This window comes from Tamandua tetradactyla, chromosome 15 (assembly GCF_023851605.1).
Source record: "Tamandua tetradactyla isolate mTamTet1 chromosome 15, mTamTet1.pri, whole genome shotgun sequence".
In the NCBI taxonomy this organism is placed as follows: domain Eukaryota; kingdom Metazoa; phylum Chordata; class Mammalia; order Pilosa; family Myrmecophagidae; genus Tamandua; species Tamandua tetradactyla.
In genome coordinates this window covers 74,503,850-74,523,918 of record NC_135341.1, presented here as the reverse complement: position 1 = coordinate 74,523,918, position 20,069 = coordinate 74,503,850, and the positions used below count along the sequence as shown (strand labels likewise).

Sequence of the window (20,069 nt, the reverse complement as noted above, 5' to 3'; positions counted from 1 at the left end):
TGAGGGAGGATATAAAGAAGGCAAGGAACGAACAAAAAGAAGAAATCAAAAGTCTAAAAAAACAAATCACAGAACTTATGGGAACGAAAGGTGTGCTGGTTTGAAAAGAAGTATGCCCACTAAGAAAAGCCATGTTTTGATCAAAATATCATTTTGTAAAGGTAGAATAATCTCTATTCAATACTGTATGTTTGAAACTGTGATTGGATCATCTCCCTGGTTGATATGATTTAGTAAAGAATGGTTGTTAAACTGGATTAGGGGACAACGTGTCTCCACCCATTTGGGTGGGTCTTGATTGGTTGCTGGGGATCTATGGAAGAGGAGATATTTTGGAGAATGAGAGATTCAGAGAGGGCAGAACAATGTAGCCATTAGATGCAGAGTCCACGAGCTGGCAGCCTTTTGGAGAAGGAGAGGGAGAACACCTTCCAGGGAGCTTCATGAAACCAGAAGCCAGGAGAGAAGACTAGCAGATGACGACGCCGTGTTTGCCTTGTGCCCTTCCAGCTAAGAGAGAAGCCCTGATTGTGTTCACCATGTGCCTTCTCACTGGAGAGAGAAACCCTGAACTTCACTGGCCTTCTTGAATCAAGGTATCTTTCCCTGGATGCCTGTGAATGGACATTTCTATGGACTTGTTGTAATTGGGACATTTTCTCAGCCTTAGAACTGTAAACTAGCAGCTCATTGAATTCCCCTTTTTAAAAGCCATTCCATTTCTGTTATATTGCATTCCAGCAGCTAGCAAACTAGAACAAAAGGCATGGTAGAAGAGATGAAAACAACAGTGGAAACCTACAATGGTACATTTCGAGGGGCAGAACATAGGATTAGTGAAGTGGAGGACGGGGACATCTGAAACCTGACAAGAAAAAGAAAATATAGGGAAAAAAATGGAAAAATATGAGCAGGGACTCAGAGAAGCAAATGACAATATGAAGCGCACGAATATACGTGTTGTGGCTGTCCCAGAAGGAGAAGAGAAGGGAAAAGGAGGAGAAAAACTAATGGAGGAAATTATCACTGAAAATTTCCCAATTCTCATGAAAGACTTAAAATTACAAATACAAGAAGTGCAGCATACCCCAAAGAAAATAGATCCAAACAGACATACTCCAAGACACTTACTAATCAGAATGTCAGAGGTCAAAAAGAAAGACAGAATCTTGAAAGCGGCAAGAGAAAAGCAATCCATCACATACAAGGGAAGCTCAATAAGACTATGCATAGATTTCTCAGCAGAAACCACGGAGTCAAGACAGTGGGATGATATATTTAAATTACTAAAAGAGAAAAACTACCAACCAAGAATTCTATATCCAGCAAAACTGTCCTTCAAAAATGAGAGAGAAATTAAAATTCAGACAAAAAAATCACTGGGAGAATTTATGACCAAGAGACCAGCTCTGCAAGAAATACTAAAGGGAGCACTAGAGACAGACACGAAAAGACAGAAGAGAGAGGTGTGGAGAAGAGTGTAGAGAGGAAGACTATGAGTATAGGTAAAAAGAAGGAAAATTAGATATGACATATAAAATTCAAAAGGCAAAATGGTAGAAGAAAGTACTACCCGTCCAGTAATAATACTGAATGTTAATGGATTAAACTCCCAATCAAAAGACACAGACTGGCAGAATGGATTAAAAAACAGGACCCATCTATATGCTGTCTCTACTCAAAGGACATGAGGGCAAGGACACAAACGGACATTTGCACACCAATGTTTATAGCAGCATTATTTACAATTACCAAGAGACGAAAACAGCCAAAAAGTCCACCAACAGACGGGTGACTAAATAAAGTGTGGCATACACATACGATGGAATATTATGCAGCTTTAAGACAGAATAAAGTTATGAAGCATGTAACAACATGGATGGACCTTAAGGACATTATGCTGAGTGAGATTAGCCAGAAACAAAAGGACAAATACTGTATGGTCTCACTGATATGAACTGACATTAGTGAATAAACTTGGAATATTTCGTTGGTAACAGAGACCATCAGGAAATAGAAATAGGGTAAGATATTGGGTAACTGGAGCTGAAAGGATACACATTGTGCAACAGGACTGAATGTAAAAACTCAGAAATGGACAGCACAATACTACCTAATGGTAATACAATTATGTTAAAACACTGAATGAAGCTGCATATGAGAATGATAGAGGGAGGAGGGCTGGGGGCATAAATGAAAGTACAAAGAAAGATAAATGATAAAGGCTGAGATGGTTTAATCTAGGAATGCCTAGAGTATGTAACAATAGTGACTAAATGTACAAATTTAAAAAATGTTTTTGCATGAGGAAGAACAAAGGAATGTCATTACTGCAGGGTGCTGAAAACAGATGGCAATTAATATTTTAAAATTTCAACTTATGTGCGAGACTAAAGCAAAAAATGTTTATTTGGTACAAAATTTATATTTTGACTTGTGCATCTCCTAATATAACCTATGTAGACAGTTGATTGAACACCTTAAGTACATGGAACTTTGTATAGGACATGAGATTTTGTTGGTTTGTCCAGGTGATGCCCTGATGAATCCCAGAGTGATTTGATCAGTGAGTGGAAAAGTATTTGCGCAAAAAGTCCCCTTCGGGGAATGGTGAGTACAGGGGAAAACTCAACTTCCCCAAGTTGAATTCTTGATATTCTCACAAGCAGTGTGGACAACCAAAGCTATAGGCTGAGCCCCCAGTCTTGGGGTTTGTTCATATGAAACTTAACTCCACAAAGGATAGGTTAAGCCTACTTAAAATTAGGCCTAAGAGTCACCCCCAACAGAACCTCTTTTGTTGCTCAGATGTGGCCTCTGTCTCCAGCCAACACAACAAGCAAACTCACCACCCTCCCCCTGTCTACATGGGACATGACTGCCAGGGGTGTGGACCTTTCTGGCAACCTGGGAAAGACATCCTAGAATGAGCTGAGACTCAGCATCAAGGGATTGAGAAAAACTCTAGAATGAGCTGAGACCGAGAATCAAGGGATTGAGAAAACCTTCTCAACCAAATGGGGGAAGAGTTAAACGAGACAAAGTGTCAATGGCTGAGAGATTCCAAACAGAGTCGAGAGGTTATTCTTACACATTAAGTAGATATCACCGAAAGGCTGGAGGGAACTGCCTGAAAATGTAGAGCTGAGTTCTAGTAGCCATGTTTCTTGATGATGATTGTATAATGATATAGCTTTCACAATGTGACTGGGTGATTGTAAAAACCTTGTGTCTGATGCTCCTTTAATATACCTTGTCAACTGATGAGTAGAACATATGGAATAAAAATAATAGGGGGAACAAATGTTAAAATAAATTTAGTTTGAAATGCTAGTGATCAATGAAAGGGATGGGTAAGGGGTATGGTATGTATAATTCCTTTTTTTCTGTTCTCGTTTTATTTTTCTGTGTCTCTTTATTTCTTTTTCTGAATTGATGCAAATGTTCTAAGAAATGATCATGATGATGAATATGCAACTATGTGATGATATTGTGAATTACTGATTATATATGTAGAATGGAAAAAAAAAGTAAAATAACAAGTGTTGAGAAGTATACAGAAAATTGGAACCCTCATGCACTGGCTGGTGGGAATGTAAAATTGTGCAGCCATTGCAGAAAACAGTTTGATACTTCTTCAAGGTTAAATACAGAATTACCAAATGACCCAGCAATTGAAAACAAGGGCTCAGAGATTTGTAGACAATTTCATAGCAGCATCAGTCAAATATCCAGAAGGCAGAAACAAGAGAGTGTTCATCGACACATGAATGGATAAACAAAATGTGATACAGCCACATAAACGCATATTTTTCAGCCATAAAAAAGGAAGGAAGTACTGGGTGGGCAACAATGGCACAGGGGCAGAGTTCTCACCTGCCATGCTAGAGACCTGGGTTCGATTTCCAGTGTCTGCCCATGCAAAAAAAAGAAAGAAAAGGAATGAAGTACTGACTTCATGGATGAACCATGGATGAACCTGGAAAACCTTATGCTAAGTGAAACAAGCCATAAATAAAATGGCACATATTGTATGATTCCGTTTATATGAAATACCCAGAATAGGTAAATCTACAGAGAAAACAAAAAACAGATTAGTGATTGCCAGGGGTTGAAGAGATGGGAGAATGGGGAGTACAGCTTGACAGATAGTAGGTTTCCTTTTGTTATGATGAAAATATTCTGTAACCAGAATGTGGTGATGGTTGTATGACACTGTGAGTATACTTAATGCCACTGAAATGTACACTTTAAAATGGTTAATATTGTATGTATTTATATGTATTTTATCACAATAAAAAGTAAATTATTTCACTGTTTTCCCTCTGCAATTTTTAAAAAGAGACATAAGCTTCTATTTCTTATTCCACTTCAATTATTATTGCTTGATAATAATTGAAAAGCACTACTATCCTTTACCACCATTTCCTCCATTGCTTCTACTTCCCAGTTTCTATTACCTACTTCTTCTCTCACTTAATCTAGCTTGACAACACTGGCATCTATAACCATAATTAATTCATTTCTATATCACCTATTTCTTGTAATTACCTTTATATTCACACCAACCTTTAGCATTTGTCTACTTATAAACCATATCAAATAAATTTTAATAAATCACCACACTAGCAAAAAGGGATGGTCCAGATTCTTGTCAAAAACACTGAATGATGAATTCCTTCCTGTAGAAAAACTACCCAGAAGAGAAGATCTCTTCCCTTTTTGTCCTTAGAAACAAACTATTCATTCATCAGTTCCTGCGTTTGAGAAAATATATGGTATCATTATTCAAGGACTCATGGTCTAAAATTTCACTTATAAGATTTGTTTCACCCTCATCATCATGAGACAATACATTCATTTTCTGATTCATTTAATAACTGCGAAAAGTCTTCTGTCAATTATTCTTGTTGCCTAATATTATGGTGGAAAATAAAAAATTCTAAATTCTAAACTTTGTTCAATTAAAGTGATGAGAATGATGATGACTTTATAGTGCCTCAAGCCCTCTTTATAAGAAACTAAAGGATAATGAACCAGTGATGATTATTTTATTACATCAATCTTGAGTCATTCCATATACTTTCATTTTCTTTTTATTTTAATCTCTCTTAGCACAGTTCAGAATAATTATTAAAATAATTCCCAGGGTGATGAAATAGCAAAATGTTTCAAGATACAGAAAAAATAAAATAACAAAAGATGCCATGATGTACCTAAGATTTATAAAAGGATCTACTGGATCCATATAGTAACTGGAAAATAGGAAAAATTTTTTTCTTTTTAAAAATTAGGAAATTTGGGCGGGCCGCGGTGGCTCAGCGGGCAAAGTGCTTGCCTGCTATGCCGGAGGACCTCGGTTCGATTCCCGGCCCCACCCCATGTAACAAAAACGGAGAAACAGAATACAATAAAACAAGAAAATGTTTAAAAATGTTTCCCTTTCTTCCTTCCTTCCTTCCTTCTATCCTTCCTTCCTTCTCTCTGTCTTTCCTTTAAAAAAAAAAAAAAAAAAAAAAAAAAAATTAGGAAATTTTCTTTTTATTTTATGATGACCTTGAAGAAGGAATAAAAGTCATAATATGTGAATCTTTTTAAAAAATTTTATTCTAGTCACATATATACAACCTAAAATTTCCCTTTTTAACTACCTTCAAATATACCATTCAGCAATGTTAATTACGTTCACAGTATCGTGCTACCATCACCACCATCCATTTCCAAAACTTTTCAATCAATCTGAACAGGAACACTGCACAATTTAACCATGAATACCCTAATTTCCTACTCCCACCCTATCCCCTGGTAACCTATATTCTAGATTCTGACTCTGAGTCTGCTTTTGCTAATTATTTCCTATCAGTGAGATCATACATTTTTTTGTTCTTTTGTGCCTGGTTTATTTCACTCAACATGAAACAAGGTTCATCCCTGTTGTTGCTTATATCAAAACTTCATTCCTTTTTTTACAAGGCTGAATAATATTCCATTGTGTTCATATAACACATTTTGTTTATCCAAACAGAAATGCTTGAAAACAGCAAAAAAAAATCAAAAACTAAAACTGGGTCCAAAAAATAGGACATTGAGTATTAATATTTAAATATTTGTATATAATCCAAGTTTTATTCATACAAATTTAAGCCAAGTGTTTTAAAATACATTTACTTCCTTTAAGCAGAAAAAAATACTCCTGTACCATATCACAAATATTGTTTAACTTCTTATACATTCTACCTACTCCTTGTAATCTATTCCATTTCTCTTCTTGAAATCCATTGTATTTTGTTTACATACTTGAACAATTACTTCCTAGGCCTACCAGAAATCTATTACCTAGAATTTCTTTTCCTTAGATACCCAAGTTAGTTCCACCATTTCTTTCATACCAGGTGATCATCTTGATTTCTTTCACCTCTGTTTTGCTGGAATTCATATAAGTATAGGTAGGAGACAGATTTTCTGAGCACTTGGATTATTTATTTATAAGTAATAATGATACTTTGGCTAGGCAGAGATTTATAGACTTACAATCATTTTGTAATCTATAAATCTAATGTGATAAAAACTACTCACTGTCATCTAATGTTATCCAATTGTGCTACAGATGAAGGGTAAACCAAATCTTTTTCCTCTTCTGCTTTTCATGAACTCTCTAGTTCTATTCTTCTAGTGATCTGATAAAGGTATTATGTCAACTATGCTGACAGGGAGATTGCTTATGAGAAAGTGATTCCTGGACTGACAAACTGTCTCTGAAATTGGAAAAGTAGGATTTTATAGGAAGTCAAGGCTCTGCATTTCCTGAGTTTGGTAACTCATCTAACTGGAAATATCCCTGGCAGACAACTGGACATCCTGTTTCAAGAGATGCTGGCTCTTGTGGAACATGAGACACATTAACCCAGGGCAGTTCCTATACTCACAATATTGATATCATTTCCTTGTATCTGAACTATATTCTGCCAAAAGCTGCCCTGCTGTGTTTAGGATACAGGTACCAGACATGGTCTATGAAAGTCTTATGAGTTGTAATGTTCAGAACCTAAAAAGACAGCATGGTGGGAACAGAAGCTGCTAATGAGAAATCTGATACCAGTCTAATTATCCTTCCTTCGTAGATGGCCTAATTGGTTTCAGTTTCAGACATATATAGGTCAGAATTTTTGTCTCTCCCTCTTTGCATTTGGTGAACCCTTTCTAACCAATGATTTCTCACTTAAATACAAGAAAATATACTATATCTTAAGTAATTTCCTATTATCTCTCTTTTGAAACCCCTATTGTTAGACATGTTATTTCCTGAATTATTCTTACTTTTATCTCATTTCCTATTTGACTTTTACTCTTATTTTTGGAGAGACCTCTTCAATTTTATATTATAGTCCTTCTACTGAATTTTTAATATTGGCAATCATAATCTTAATTTCTTAAGTCTTTTTTTTGTTGTGTGATGCTCTTCTAAAGAAATCTGTCCCTTTATTGGGATAAGGTTTCTTCAAAAATCACTAAAAAATCCAAGTATTTTGTTTGTTTATTTTTAATTTCTCTCAATTGGATTTTTCTGTTTCCTCTAAGATTGATATTCAATTTGATTAGGTTAGTCTTTCTCATTCACAATGCTCGTTTTCAACCTGGCAATCCTTAATTGTTTATTTATACTTAAGAACATACAACTGGGTTGATAATTCCAGATAATCTGAAGTGGGTTTTCTCCATTGCCACATATGCATTTTGAATTATTTACAGTATAATGTGTTTCATAAAATACTACTATCATAATCAACATAAGCTATGCTTACCAGAGATAAGAAAGGCAAAATAGATTTCTATTAATAAGCACTCTATTAGACTTACCTTACACTAATAGTAAACATTTCCAAGATATCTTTTCCTAGTAACCAGCCAACCAACATGATGATACCTGAAAGAGAACCAAACAGCTATTTGTCCCTCTTATACAAAATGAACTAGGTTGGAAAAAAAAAAAAGGATGGAATATTGAGTTGAGGGTATTGAAAATGTCCCTGATATAAAAAGAAATGTGTATCAGATCATTATAATATATTACAAAACTCTATTAAGCAGAGGAGAGAAAAGTTAGTGCTGCATGTGTGCGCATATATACACACATGCACAAAATGTTCCCTGTTGTTGCCACTGCCCCCATCCATCCCTTAGAACAATATCGGAGAGTTCCCAGTATAAAAAAAATTACCAGTTTTTTCATACAATGAGAAAAAAGAAGGCAGTACATAAGAAATACAGGTCTTCTATTTACTATCAACTTTGTAAAAATGAGCTGTGAAGCTTTACTTTTTTTTCCCTTAAACTTTTTATTCTGAAATAACTTCAAACTGACAGGACAGCAACAAAAATAATAAAAACTCATATAGGCTCTTTCTCCGACGGCGGCGCTCCCGCCGCCAGCCAGCCCTCCTCTCCCTCTTTCTCCGCCGGCGGCACTCCCGCCGCCAGCCAGCCAGCCCTCCTCTTCCCCCTTCTCCGCATCAGCGCTCCCGCCACCATCTTGCCCTCCTCTTACCCCTTCTGCTACGGCGGCGCTCCATCTGCCACCTTATCCTTCCCTTTCTCCTCCTGCTCCGGCGGCTCTCCAACCACCACCGTGCCCTCTTCCGCCTTCACCGGCTCCTCCGCCACCGACCTCGACAGCCTTGCCACCCTCACCTTTCCTCCTCCAGAACAGCTACTGGGGTAGTGGAGAGATACAGAGCAGCTCCCGGAGCCATGAAAGAGATCAAAGGGACGGCGTACCCCATCCTGGAATGCCTGACTGTCTGGGAGAACCAGCTCCGGTGAGATCGCCGAGGGGCGCGGGATTTCCCGGGCGGGACGGCAAGCGGCCGGAGTCCCTCACTTCCTCCTTCCCAGGCCAGCAGGCAGAATTGGGCAGGCGGTCCCCTCGGGCTGTGGCGGCTGGCGCCCCACCACGCAAGAACTCCGGACCAACTGAGAGAGTTGGGTCAGAAATCCCTAGACTGCGGAGAACGGTGACCGGGGGGGTCCCTTCCAAACACGTGACTCCCCGGTCCGGCTGGGAACGGTGCAATCTCCCGGGCTGCAGTGGCTGGCGCGCTCCCACCACACTTGGCGCCCCGGGCCGACTAGGAAATTCGGTCGGGCACTCTCCCGGGCTGCGGCGGCCGGCGACCCTCCCCGCGTTCGGACCCCCGGGCCGGCTGGCACTCTTCCAAGCCACTTCGGCTGGCGAACCTCCCCCACAGTGAGAGTTTTCCAAAGTTAAAGGACCAACACCACCTTTTACTGGTGGAACCTGCAGACAAACGTGTGCCACGAGCGCCACCTACTGGGCAGGATAAGAAAAACAGAACCCAGAGATTTCACACAAAAATCTTTCGACCTGTTGGGTCCATCACCCAGGGAAATCTGACTAAATGCCCAGACACCAGCAGAAGATAACGGATCACGCTCAGAAAACTGAAAATATGGCCCAGTCAAAGGAACAAACCAATAGCTCAAATGAGATACAGGAGCTGAAACTAATCCTTAATATACGAACAGAAATGGAAAACCTCTTCAAAAACGAAATCGATAAATTGAGGGAGGACATGAAGACATCGGCTGAACATAAGGAAGAAATAGAAAAACTGAAAAAACAAATCACAGAGCTTATGGAAGTGAAGGATAAAGTAGAAAAGATGGAAAAAAACAATGGATACCTACAATGATAGATTTAGAGAGACAGAAGATAGAATTAGTGATTTGGAGGATGGAACATCTGAATTCCAAAAAGAAGCAGAAACTATCAGGAAAAGAATGGAAAAATTTGAACAGGGTATCAGGGAACTCAAGGACAATATGAACCACACAAATATACGTGTTGTGGGTGTCCCAGAAGGAGAAGAGAAGGGAAAAGGAGGAGAAAAACTAATGGAAGAAATTATCACGGAAAATTTCCCAACTCTTATGAAAGACCTAAAATTACAGATCCAAGAAGTGCAGCACACCCCAAAGAGATTAGACCCAAATAGGCGTTCTCCAAGACACTTACTAGTTAGAATGTCAGAGGTCAAAGATAAAGAGAGGATCTTGAAAGCAGCAAGAGAAAAACAATCCATCACATACAAGGGAAACCCAATAAGATTATGTGTAGATTTCTCAGCAGAAACCATGGAAGCTAGAAGACAGTGGGATGATATATTTAAATTACTAAAAGAGAAAAACTGCCAACCAAGACTCCTATATCCAGCAAAATTGTCCTTCAAAAATGAGGGAGAAATTAAAACATTCTCAGACAAAAAGTCACTGAGAGAACTTGTGACCAAGAGATCAGCTCTGCAAGAAATACTAAAGGGAGCACTAGAGTCAGATACGAAAAGACAGAAGAGAGAGGTATGGAGAAGAGTGTAGAAAGAAGGAAAGTCAGATATGATATATATAATACAAAAGGCAAAATGGTAGAAGAAATTATTATGCAAACAGTAATAACACTAAATGTTAATGGATTGAATTCCCCAATCAAAAGACATAGAATGGCAGAATGGATTAAAAAACAGGATCCTTCTATATGCTGTCTACAGGAAACACATCTTGGACCCAAAGATAAACATAGGTTGAAAGTGAAAGGTTGGGAAAAGATATTTCATGCAAATAACAACCAGAAAAGAGCAGGAGTGGCTATACTAATATCCAACAAGTTAGACTTCAAATGTAAAACAGTTAAAAGAGACAAAGAAGGACACTATATACTAATAAAAGAAACAATTAAACAAGAAGACATAACAATCATAAATATTTACGCACCGAACCAGAATGCCCCAAAATACGTGAGGAATACACTGCAAACACTGAAAAGGGAAATAGACATATACCATAATAGTTGGAGACTTCAATTCACCACTCTCATCAATGGAGAGAACATCTAGACAGAGGATCAATAAAGAAATAGAAAATCTGAATATTACTATAAATGAGTTAGACTTAACAGACATTTATAGGACATTACAGCCCACAACAGCAGGATACACCTTTTTCTCCAGTGCTAATGGATCATTCTCAAAGACAGACCATATGCTGGGTCACAAAGCAAGTCTTAACAAATTTAAAAAGATTGAAATCATACACAACACTTTCTCGGACCATAAAGGAATGAAGTTGGAAATCAATAATAGGCGGAGTGCCAGAAAATTCACAAATACGTGGAGGCTCAACAACACACTCTTAAACAACAAGTGGGTCAAAGAAGAAATTGCAAGAGAAATTAGTAAATACCTCGAGGCGAATGAAAATGAAAACACAACATATCAAAACTTATGGGACGCAGCAAAGGCAGTGCTAAGAGGGAAATTTATTGCCCTAAACGCCTATATCAGAAAAGAAAAAAGGCAAAAATGCAGGAATTAACTGTCCACTTGGAAGAACTGGAGAAAGAACAGCAAACTAATCCCAAAGCCAGCAAAAGGAAAGAAATAACAAAGATTAGAGCAGAAATAAATGACATTGAAAACATGAAAACAATAGAGAAAATCAATAAGACCAGAAGTTGATTCTATGAGAAAATCAATAAGATTGATGGGCCCTTATCAAGATTGACAAAAAGAAGAAGAGAGAGGATGCAAATAAATAAGATCAGAAATGGAAGAGGAGACATAACTACTGACCTCACAGAAATAAAGGAGGTAATAACAGGATACTATGAACAACTTTACGCTAATAAATACAACAATTTAGATGAAATGGACGGGTTCCTGGAAAGACATGAACAACCAACTTTGACTCAGAAAGAAATAGATGACCTCAACAAACCAATCACAAGTAAAGAGATTGAATTAGTCATTCAAAAGCTCCCTAAAAAGAAAAGTCCAGGACCAGACGGCTTCACATGTGAATTCTATCAAACATTCCAGAAAGAATTAGTACCAACTCTCCTCAAACTCTTCAAAGTAATTGAAGTGGAGGGAAAACTACCTAATTCATTCTATGAAGCCAACATCACCCTCATACCAAAACCAGGCAAAGATATTAATCAAAAAAAGAAAACTACAGACCAATCTCTCTAATGAATATAGATGCAAAAATCCTCAATAAAATTCTAGCAAATCGTATCCAACAACACATTAAAAGAATTATACATCATGACCAAGTAGGATTCATCCCAGGTATGCAAGGATGGTTCAACATAAGAAAATCAATTAATGTAATACACCATATCAACAAATCAAAGCAGAAAAATCACATGATCATCTCAATTGATGCAGAGAGGGCATTTGACAAGATTCAACATCCTTTCCTGTTGAAAACACTTCAAAAGATAGGAATACAAGGGAACTTCCTTAAAATGATAGAGGGAATATATGAAAAACCCACAGCTAATATCATCCTCAATGGGGAAAAATTGAAAACTTTCCCCCTAAGATCAGGAAGAAGACAAGGATGTCCACTATCACCACTATTATTCAACATTGTGTTGGAGGTTCTAGCCAGAGCAATTAGACAAGAAAAAGAAATACAAGGCATCAAAATTGGAAAGGAAGAAGTAAAACTATCACTGTTTGCAGACGATATGATACTATACGTCGAAAACCCGGAAAATTCCACAACAAAACTACTAGAGCTAATAAATGAGTACAGCAAAGTAGCAGGTTACAAGATCAACATTCAAAAATCTGTAGCATTCCTATACACTAGTAATGAACAAGTTGAGGGGGAAATCAAGAAACGAATCCCATTTACAATTGCAACTAAAAGAATAAAATACCTAGGAATAAATTTAACTAAAGAGACAAAAAACCTATTTAAAGAAAACTACAAAAAACTGCTAAAAGAAATCACAGAAGACCTAAATAGATGGAAGGGCATACCGTGTTCATGGATTGGAAGACTAAATATAGTTAAGATGTCAATCCTACCTAAATTGATCTACAGATTCAATGCAATACCAATCAAAATCCCAACAACTTATTTTTCAGTAATAGAAAAACCAATAAGCAAATTTATCTGGAAGGGCAGGGTTCCCCTAATTGCCAAAAACATCTTGAGGAAAAAAAACGAAGCTGGAGGTCTCACGCTGCTGGACTTTAAGGCATACTATGAAGCCACAGTGGTCAAAACAGCATGGTATTAGCATAAAGATAGATATATCGACCAATGGAATCGAATAGAGTGCTCAGATATAGACCCTCTCATCTATGGACATTTGATCTTTGATAAGGCAGTCAAGCCAACTCACCTGGGACAGAACAGTCTCTTCAATAAATGGTGCCTAGAGAACTGGACATCCATATGCAAAAGAATGAAAGAAGACCCATATCTCACACCCTATACAAAAGTTAACTCAAAATGGATCAAAGATCTAAACATTAGGTCTAAGACCATAAAACAGAGGAAAATGTAGGGAGATATCTTATGAAACTTACAATTGGAGGTGGTTTTATGGACCTTAAACCTAAAGCAAGAGCATTGAAGAAGGAAATAAATAAATGGGAGCTCCTCAAAATGAAACACTTTTGTGCATCAAAGAACTTCATCAAGAAAGTAGAAAGACAGCCTACACAATGGGAGACAATATTTGGAAATGACACATCAGATAAAGGTCTAGTATCCAGAATTTATAAAGAGATTGTTCAACTCAACAACAAAAAGACAGCCAACCCAATTACAAAATGGGAAAAAGACTTGAACAGACACCTACCAGAAGAGGAAATACGGATGGCCAAGAGGCACATGAAGAGATGCTCAATGTCCCTGGCCATTAGAGAAATGCAAATCAAAACCACAATGAGATATCACCTCACACCCACCAGAATGGCCATTATCAATAAAACAGAAAATGACAAGTGCTGGAGAGGATGTGGAGAAAGAGGCACACTTATCCACTGTTGGTGGGAATGTCAAAGGGTGCAACCACTGTGGAAGGCAGTTTGGCGGTTCCTCAAAAAGCTGAATATAGAATTGCCATACGACCCAGCAATACCATTGCTGGGTATCTACTCAAAGGACTTAAGGGCAAAGACACAAACGGACATTTGCACACCAATGTTTATAGCAGCGTTATTTACAATTGCAAAGAGATGGAAACAGCCAAAATGTCCATCAACAGAAGAATGGCTAAACAAACTGTGGTATATATATACGATGGAATATTATGCAGCTTTAAGACAGGATAAACTTATGAAGCATGTAATAACATGGATGGACCTAGAGAACATTATGCTGAGTGAGTCTAGCCAAAAAACTAAAGGACAAATACTGTATGGTCCCACTGATGTGAACGGACATTCAAGAATAAACATGGAATATGTCATTGGTAACAGAGTCCAGCAGGAGTTAGAAACAGGGTAAGATAATGGGTAATTGGAGCTGAAGGGATACAGACTGTGCAACAGGACTAGATACAAAAACTCAAAAATGGACAGCACAGTACTACCTAATTGTAATGTAATTATGTTAAAACACTGAATGAAGCTGCATCTGAGCTATAGGGTTTTTTTTGTTGTTGTTTGTTTGTTTGTTTGTCTGTTTGTTTGGTTTTTTTACTATTATTATTACTTTTATTTTTTTTCTCTATATTAACATTCTATATCTTTTTCTGTTGTGTTGCTAGTTCTTCTAAAGCGATGTAAATGTACTAAGAAATGATGATCATGCATCTATGTGATGATGTTAAGAATTACTGATTGCATATGTAGAATGGTATGATTTCTAAATGTTGGGTTAATTTTTTTTTTTTTCCGTTAATAAAAACAAACAAACAAACAAAAAAAACTCATATAGGATGTGCCACAGTGGCTCAGCAGGCAGAGTTCTTGTCTGCCACGCCGGAGACCCTGGTTCGATTCCCGGTATCTGTCCGTGCAAAAAAAAAAAAACTCATACAGAGAACTCCAACGTACCCCATCCCCAGATACACAGATCTACCAATTTTAATATTTTGCCATATGTGCTGTATTATTCTGTCAATCAGTATATCTTCCTGTTATCTATTTATCCACCAGTTTTCTAAACTTTTGAGGGTAGGTTGTATACACCATGCTTCTTGAACCCATAAAACTTTCATGTACATTTCCTAAGAACAGGATATTCATTCACATGACAACATAAAGTACAATTATCAAGTTCAAGAACTTCAGTATTGATATAAAGCGTACAGTCTATATAATAGTTTTTTCATATGTCCCCAAATCATCCATTTTCTCCTCCAGTATTAGATCCAGTCCAAGATAATGTTTCTCATGTAGTTGTCATAATCTCTTTCATCCATTACTTTTTTTTTTTTTGACACGGGCAGGCTCTCATTGCTCTTTTTTTAAATTGTGGAGACATATATACCACATAAATTTTCTCATATCAACCCCTTTCAAGTATACATTCAATGGAATTAATCCCATTCACAAGGCTGCACTACCCTCACCACCATCCATTACCAGAACTTTCCCATTACTCCAAAGAGAAACCCTACATCCATTGTGCATTAACTTCCCATTTTCCTTCCCCACTGGAACTGGATTTTAAAGCCAGGTTTATCTGATTTCAAAGCATGTCCTCCTATCGGTGCTGCCTTCTGGAAATGGAGTCCAGGTCACTTTATTGGAAGTTGGCATAAGAATAGCCTGATGGGCTAGAGGTGCACTTCCATAGAGACACACAAGAAAGGAGGTGAAGGTGGACTTTGAAAGACAGATGATGCTCACCAGGTGCTGAGTCTATAGGAGGGAGTCCAAACGGCATTCCAGAAGGAGAGCCCCTGGTCAGCTAAAGTCGGGAAAGAGGCAAACCCAACAAAGGTAGATGGGGGGGGGCAGGGTAGAGCAACTTTACTTTCTATAACTTAGTATCTAGATAATTACACATTAAGTTTGTACAAAATACCAAAGAGCCCTTAGAATTTTGCTTAAAGAATGACACACGTTACTTAAGACATCTAAAACCACATCAACATTTTAAAATTACTACTTTCATGGCATTTAAAACGAAAAAGTCAATTAACATAAACCATACAAATGACGCCATGTCCCCTATTTTAATCCTTACTTTAAAAAAGAATGGAGTAAGGAATGTACTACTGGGCTTGTCAGAAACAAGGAAACACAGTAAAATAAAGCCACCTTAAGATTATGTCCTATATCAACATGTATATTTAAAACAAACTTTTCTTCACCTTAGTACAATTATAAAATAATGACTCGAACTGTGTTCTGCTGAGATCTATCTCAAATACTACCTTGAAAAAAGAAAATTATATCCAATGAATTACACCACCAGTAGGCAAATCTGAGGGCTGTTTTTGTAAATAAAATTTTGTTGGAAAATTGCCATGCTCATTCATTTCTATATTGTCTATGGCTGCTTTCATGCTGACAGCAGGATTGAGTATTTTAAACAAAGATCATATGGACCACAAGCCTAAAATATTTACGATCTGGTCCTTTACAAAAAATGTTTACTGATCACTGATCTAGATCTTGACCCACTATGGTCTTACTTTATAATCCTGAAGAGAAAAAAAATTATTGAGTGCATTACAGTAACATAAAACCAGGTTGTCATAAAGGTGAAAGATTTTTATCACTAACTTGAAAGAGTTTTTGGTATACTCTTATTACAAATTAGAAAGATTTAATTGTTTAGAATGCCCTTCAAAGTACCAAATTCACTATAAAAATTCTAGAAAATACATAGAAAGGATCAAACGAAGGGAGCTATGAGACATCCATACCAGTTAAATAAGAAGCACTAATTACCACCCTACTTTGAGTTGTTGTGATAAAAACAGATGGCTCAATAGTGTTAATGTTAAAGGAATTATTTCACCGAAACTGCATCAAGAAATACTGCTATATTTATTTTTTTAAAAACAATAAGCTAGAATAATTAACATAGATTAATAGAAAAGTAGAAAAGATGCTGAGAACTAGGTACAACTGTTTAATGTAAGATAAAGATGCCATTTAAACTCAGTGAATAAAATGTATTATAGAATTGATGGCACTGGGATAACTAATTCCGAAGAACAAAGTTATAACTTTATTCCAGGTTATGTACTAAAATAAAGTCTAAATGCAACAGAAAAATTAAATGTCAAAAATAAACTATAAAATAGTAGAATGATATTTAAATAAAGGTTCTTATAAATATAGGGTAGAGAGAGGCTTTATGACTAGAAAAGATAAAAACCATAATTGCAGAGATTCTTAATAGAAGACACCAATCAAAATCACAGGGCAAAGGGGGTTTCAATTATTCATATCTCTTCCATATTATACATCCCCTCAAGGGCAATTTACAAAATGGAAAAAAATTCTTGTAACTTAAGAGACAAAAGGATTGATATCCTAATTAAACATATTTAAAAAGACCTTACTAAACTATGACTCAAGCCATCAGTGAAGAACAAAAGAGACAGACTGGCACAAGCCACAACAGAACAAAAGAGACAGATCCGCAGATCATAAAACGTAATTAAAAGGACCAATACATATGAAAAATTGTTCAATTCCTCTAATAATGAACTGTAAAATAATGAGAAGTCTTTTATTCACCAGTGAAGTTAGTAATGGCACTCAAAAGTTGGCAAACATGGTAGAAGAGAAACATTTTTATCCTGTTGTCTAAGGATATATTTGGCAATATGAAGCAGAGGCCTTAAAAAACATGCCCCAAATTAAAAAGTAATAGGCACACCCTTCGACCCAATAATTTCACTACTAAGAATTTATCCTAAGGAAATGAAAGGTGTTTACAAAAAGATACCTGCTCTAGAGAGTTATTTACATGAGTATTATTTACTATTTAAATGAGTAAAAAACAAAGAGATCTGATTATATGTATTTGCACAATGAATACTACCTATATATTTGTTTGAGGGGAGCATTTTTCTAATGACAAGTTGTTCATGATAGAATGTGTGAAATAAAAGAAAATCAGTCTATAAAACAATACTGTCACATTTCTTTTAAAAACTCTACAAACAAACACTAAAATACTGACAAATGCTTTCTCTGTTTAATAGGAATTATAAGGAGTTTCATTTTTCCTTTGTATAAAGCACAATAGCAGGGGTCAGTTTTATAATGAAAAAAAAAAACAAAGGACAAGAATAACGCTTCTTCCCACACCTACCGAAATAAAACTATGAGATATACAAACCCACTTATCTCTTACCTATTATACCAAAGGAGTAAAAAGAAAGTTGTTTTCCTAAGAGGTCCATGCTCTTCTGCAAAGGAGTTTTTGGTGCCTTGAAAAATTGGAAAAGAAGTGTCACTGAAATTAATGCACAAACATCATTTTAAGATAATTAAATGCAAAAGTGTATCAAAACAGGTTGAACTCCTGGTGCCTGCCCATGCCAAAGAAAAAACTCAAAAAAAATCCAAATGCTTAAAAATAATACAGGGGGCCGGCAGAGTTCTTGCCTGCCATGCCCAAGACCCAGGTTCAATTCCCACTGCCTGCCCATGCATTTAAAAAATAATAATAATACAGGTAAAAACATTTAAAATGCCAGGCAAATAAATATCAGCTACAATTACTATAATAAACAGAATTTACCAAGCTGTACCAGATTCCAGGGACTCCGCAAAAATGGTAGACATATCAAAGCTTTTAAATTAACCACACAATTCTCCAATAAAGTAAACAGTATTACTCCACTGAGGAAACTAAGGTTAGTGTCCACTGTCACAAGCAAGGAAGGCAAAAACTTTCTATTTTCAATTTTATTTGAAAAGGCCTAATCTCTGTTTCTCTTAGAAGAAAAATTCGTTTTCCCTCCTACCAGTTTCTCAAGGACATCACACCATCAGGTGACCTATTACGTGTTTTCCAATCATTCCCTTTTTTGTATCGACAACACACTAGTAACCCAAGTCTTTTAACCCTGTTGTCTCTCTAATTTGCTACACAATCCCCCTCCATTCTTCTTTTTGCTTCCCTTCACTGCCAAGCTATTTTGAATGATTTTTGGTACTGAACCCCATATATAGAAGTCCTAACAGATTATGTGAGGAATCCTGATGATTTGGGGGTAATATGACATTTGCTGAATGCAACTTCTTTTTTCTATGTATAAGAAAGTATTTTAAATCAAAGAGAACTAGTCTTTCAACAATATCCTTACACATGAATATCATTTAGGCTATTTATTTGGTAATCTTTTTTTCTTGTGTGCCTAAGCAGAGATGAATGATACTCTGGATAACAGGTTGTTTTCAAAGTACATGAGGTAACCCACCAACAATATTCTCTTTTCCTCTACTTACAATAGAGAATTTCAGATTTCAAATTAAAAATCATTAACAAAATTAAGTACTCACTTCTTCCGCTTGCATCATTTTGAAAACCTCCCCAAATTCAGAATTTTCTCCTGTTCCAATGACAATACCCTAAGTGAAAGAATGGAAAATACATTAACATTCACATGAAACTACCTCTCTCAACCATAAAAACAAAACAAAACAAAAAAACCCTCATTACCTTTCTTCAAAGACTTGTCCAAAATGGAGATGTCTCACATACACATCCATGGTTCCCCTAGCAAATTTATTTTTTGATGTTACCATAGATCATTAGTTCGTACCCCTTTCGATGGAAACCTTGTAAGCAAACATGTCATTAAACTTAATATTGCCACAAGTCTGAGGCCTATTTTTCTTCCCGAGGTTATTTCTACTTCATTTTAACACTTCTGAAATCTGAATCTTATATATTCAATATGGACATTTAATGTACTTACTTTCCTCACCTCAAATGCTGTTTAATTGTACGTCTTATATTAGTAGATTATTACAATCAAGGAAATACAATGTTTGACATCAATCAGTAGGTAAACAATATGTAGCTAGAATATTCATAGGACACTAACGAAAATTATATTACCCAATAATGGATACATCCATGAACCCCTATTTCTATCTTAAAAAAGGAACAGGTACTGGGGACTATGTTTTTAAGGGGTTCAATATCTGGTAAATGGCATAACTATGGACAGATCATACTTCAGAAATATACCCTCTTCCCAATCTCATAAATGACTGTCATGGGTTAGGTATTTTAATTCCTTCGTTTCTTTGTCACATATTTTGAAAGAC

At 36.5% G+C, this 20,069-nt stretch overlaps 1 protein-coding gene across 10 annotated transcripts in view; it reads right to left on the bottom strand.

Moving 5' to 3' along the window:
• ATP2C1 (ATPase secretory pathway Ca2+ transporting 1) overlaps window positions 1-20,069 on the bottom strand; it is a 195,254-nt gene that overhangs the window by 44,566 nt on the left and 130,619 nt on the right. For all 10 annotated transcript variants that reach the window (XM_077130098.1, XM_077130105.1, XM_077130097.1 and 7 more), the window contains 3 exons: window positions 19,296-19,364; window positions 18,142-18,217; window positions 7,858-7,924 (listed from right to left, as the gene is read on the bottom strand). In XM_077130098.1, coding sequence (XP_076986213.1) covers window positions 7,858-7,924; window positions 18,142-18,217; window positions 19,296-19,364 — 212 coding nt within the window. The remainder of the gene's footprint in view (window positions 1-7,857; window positions 7,925-18,141; window positions 18,218-19,295; window positions 19,365-20,069) is intronic.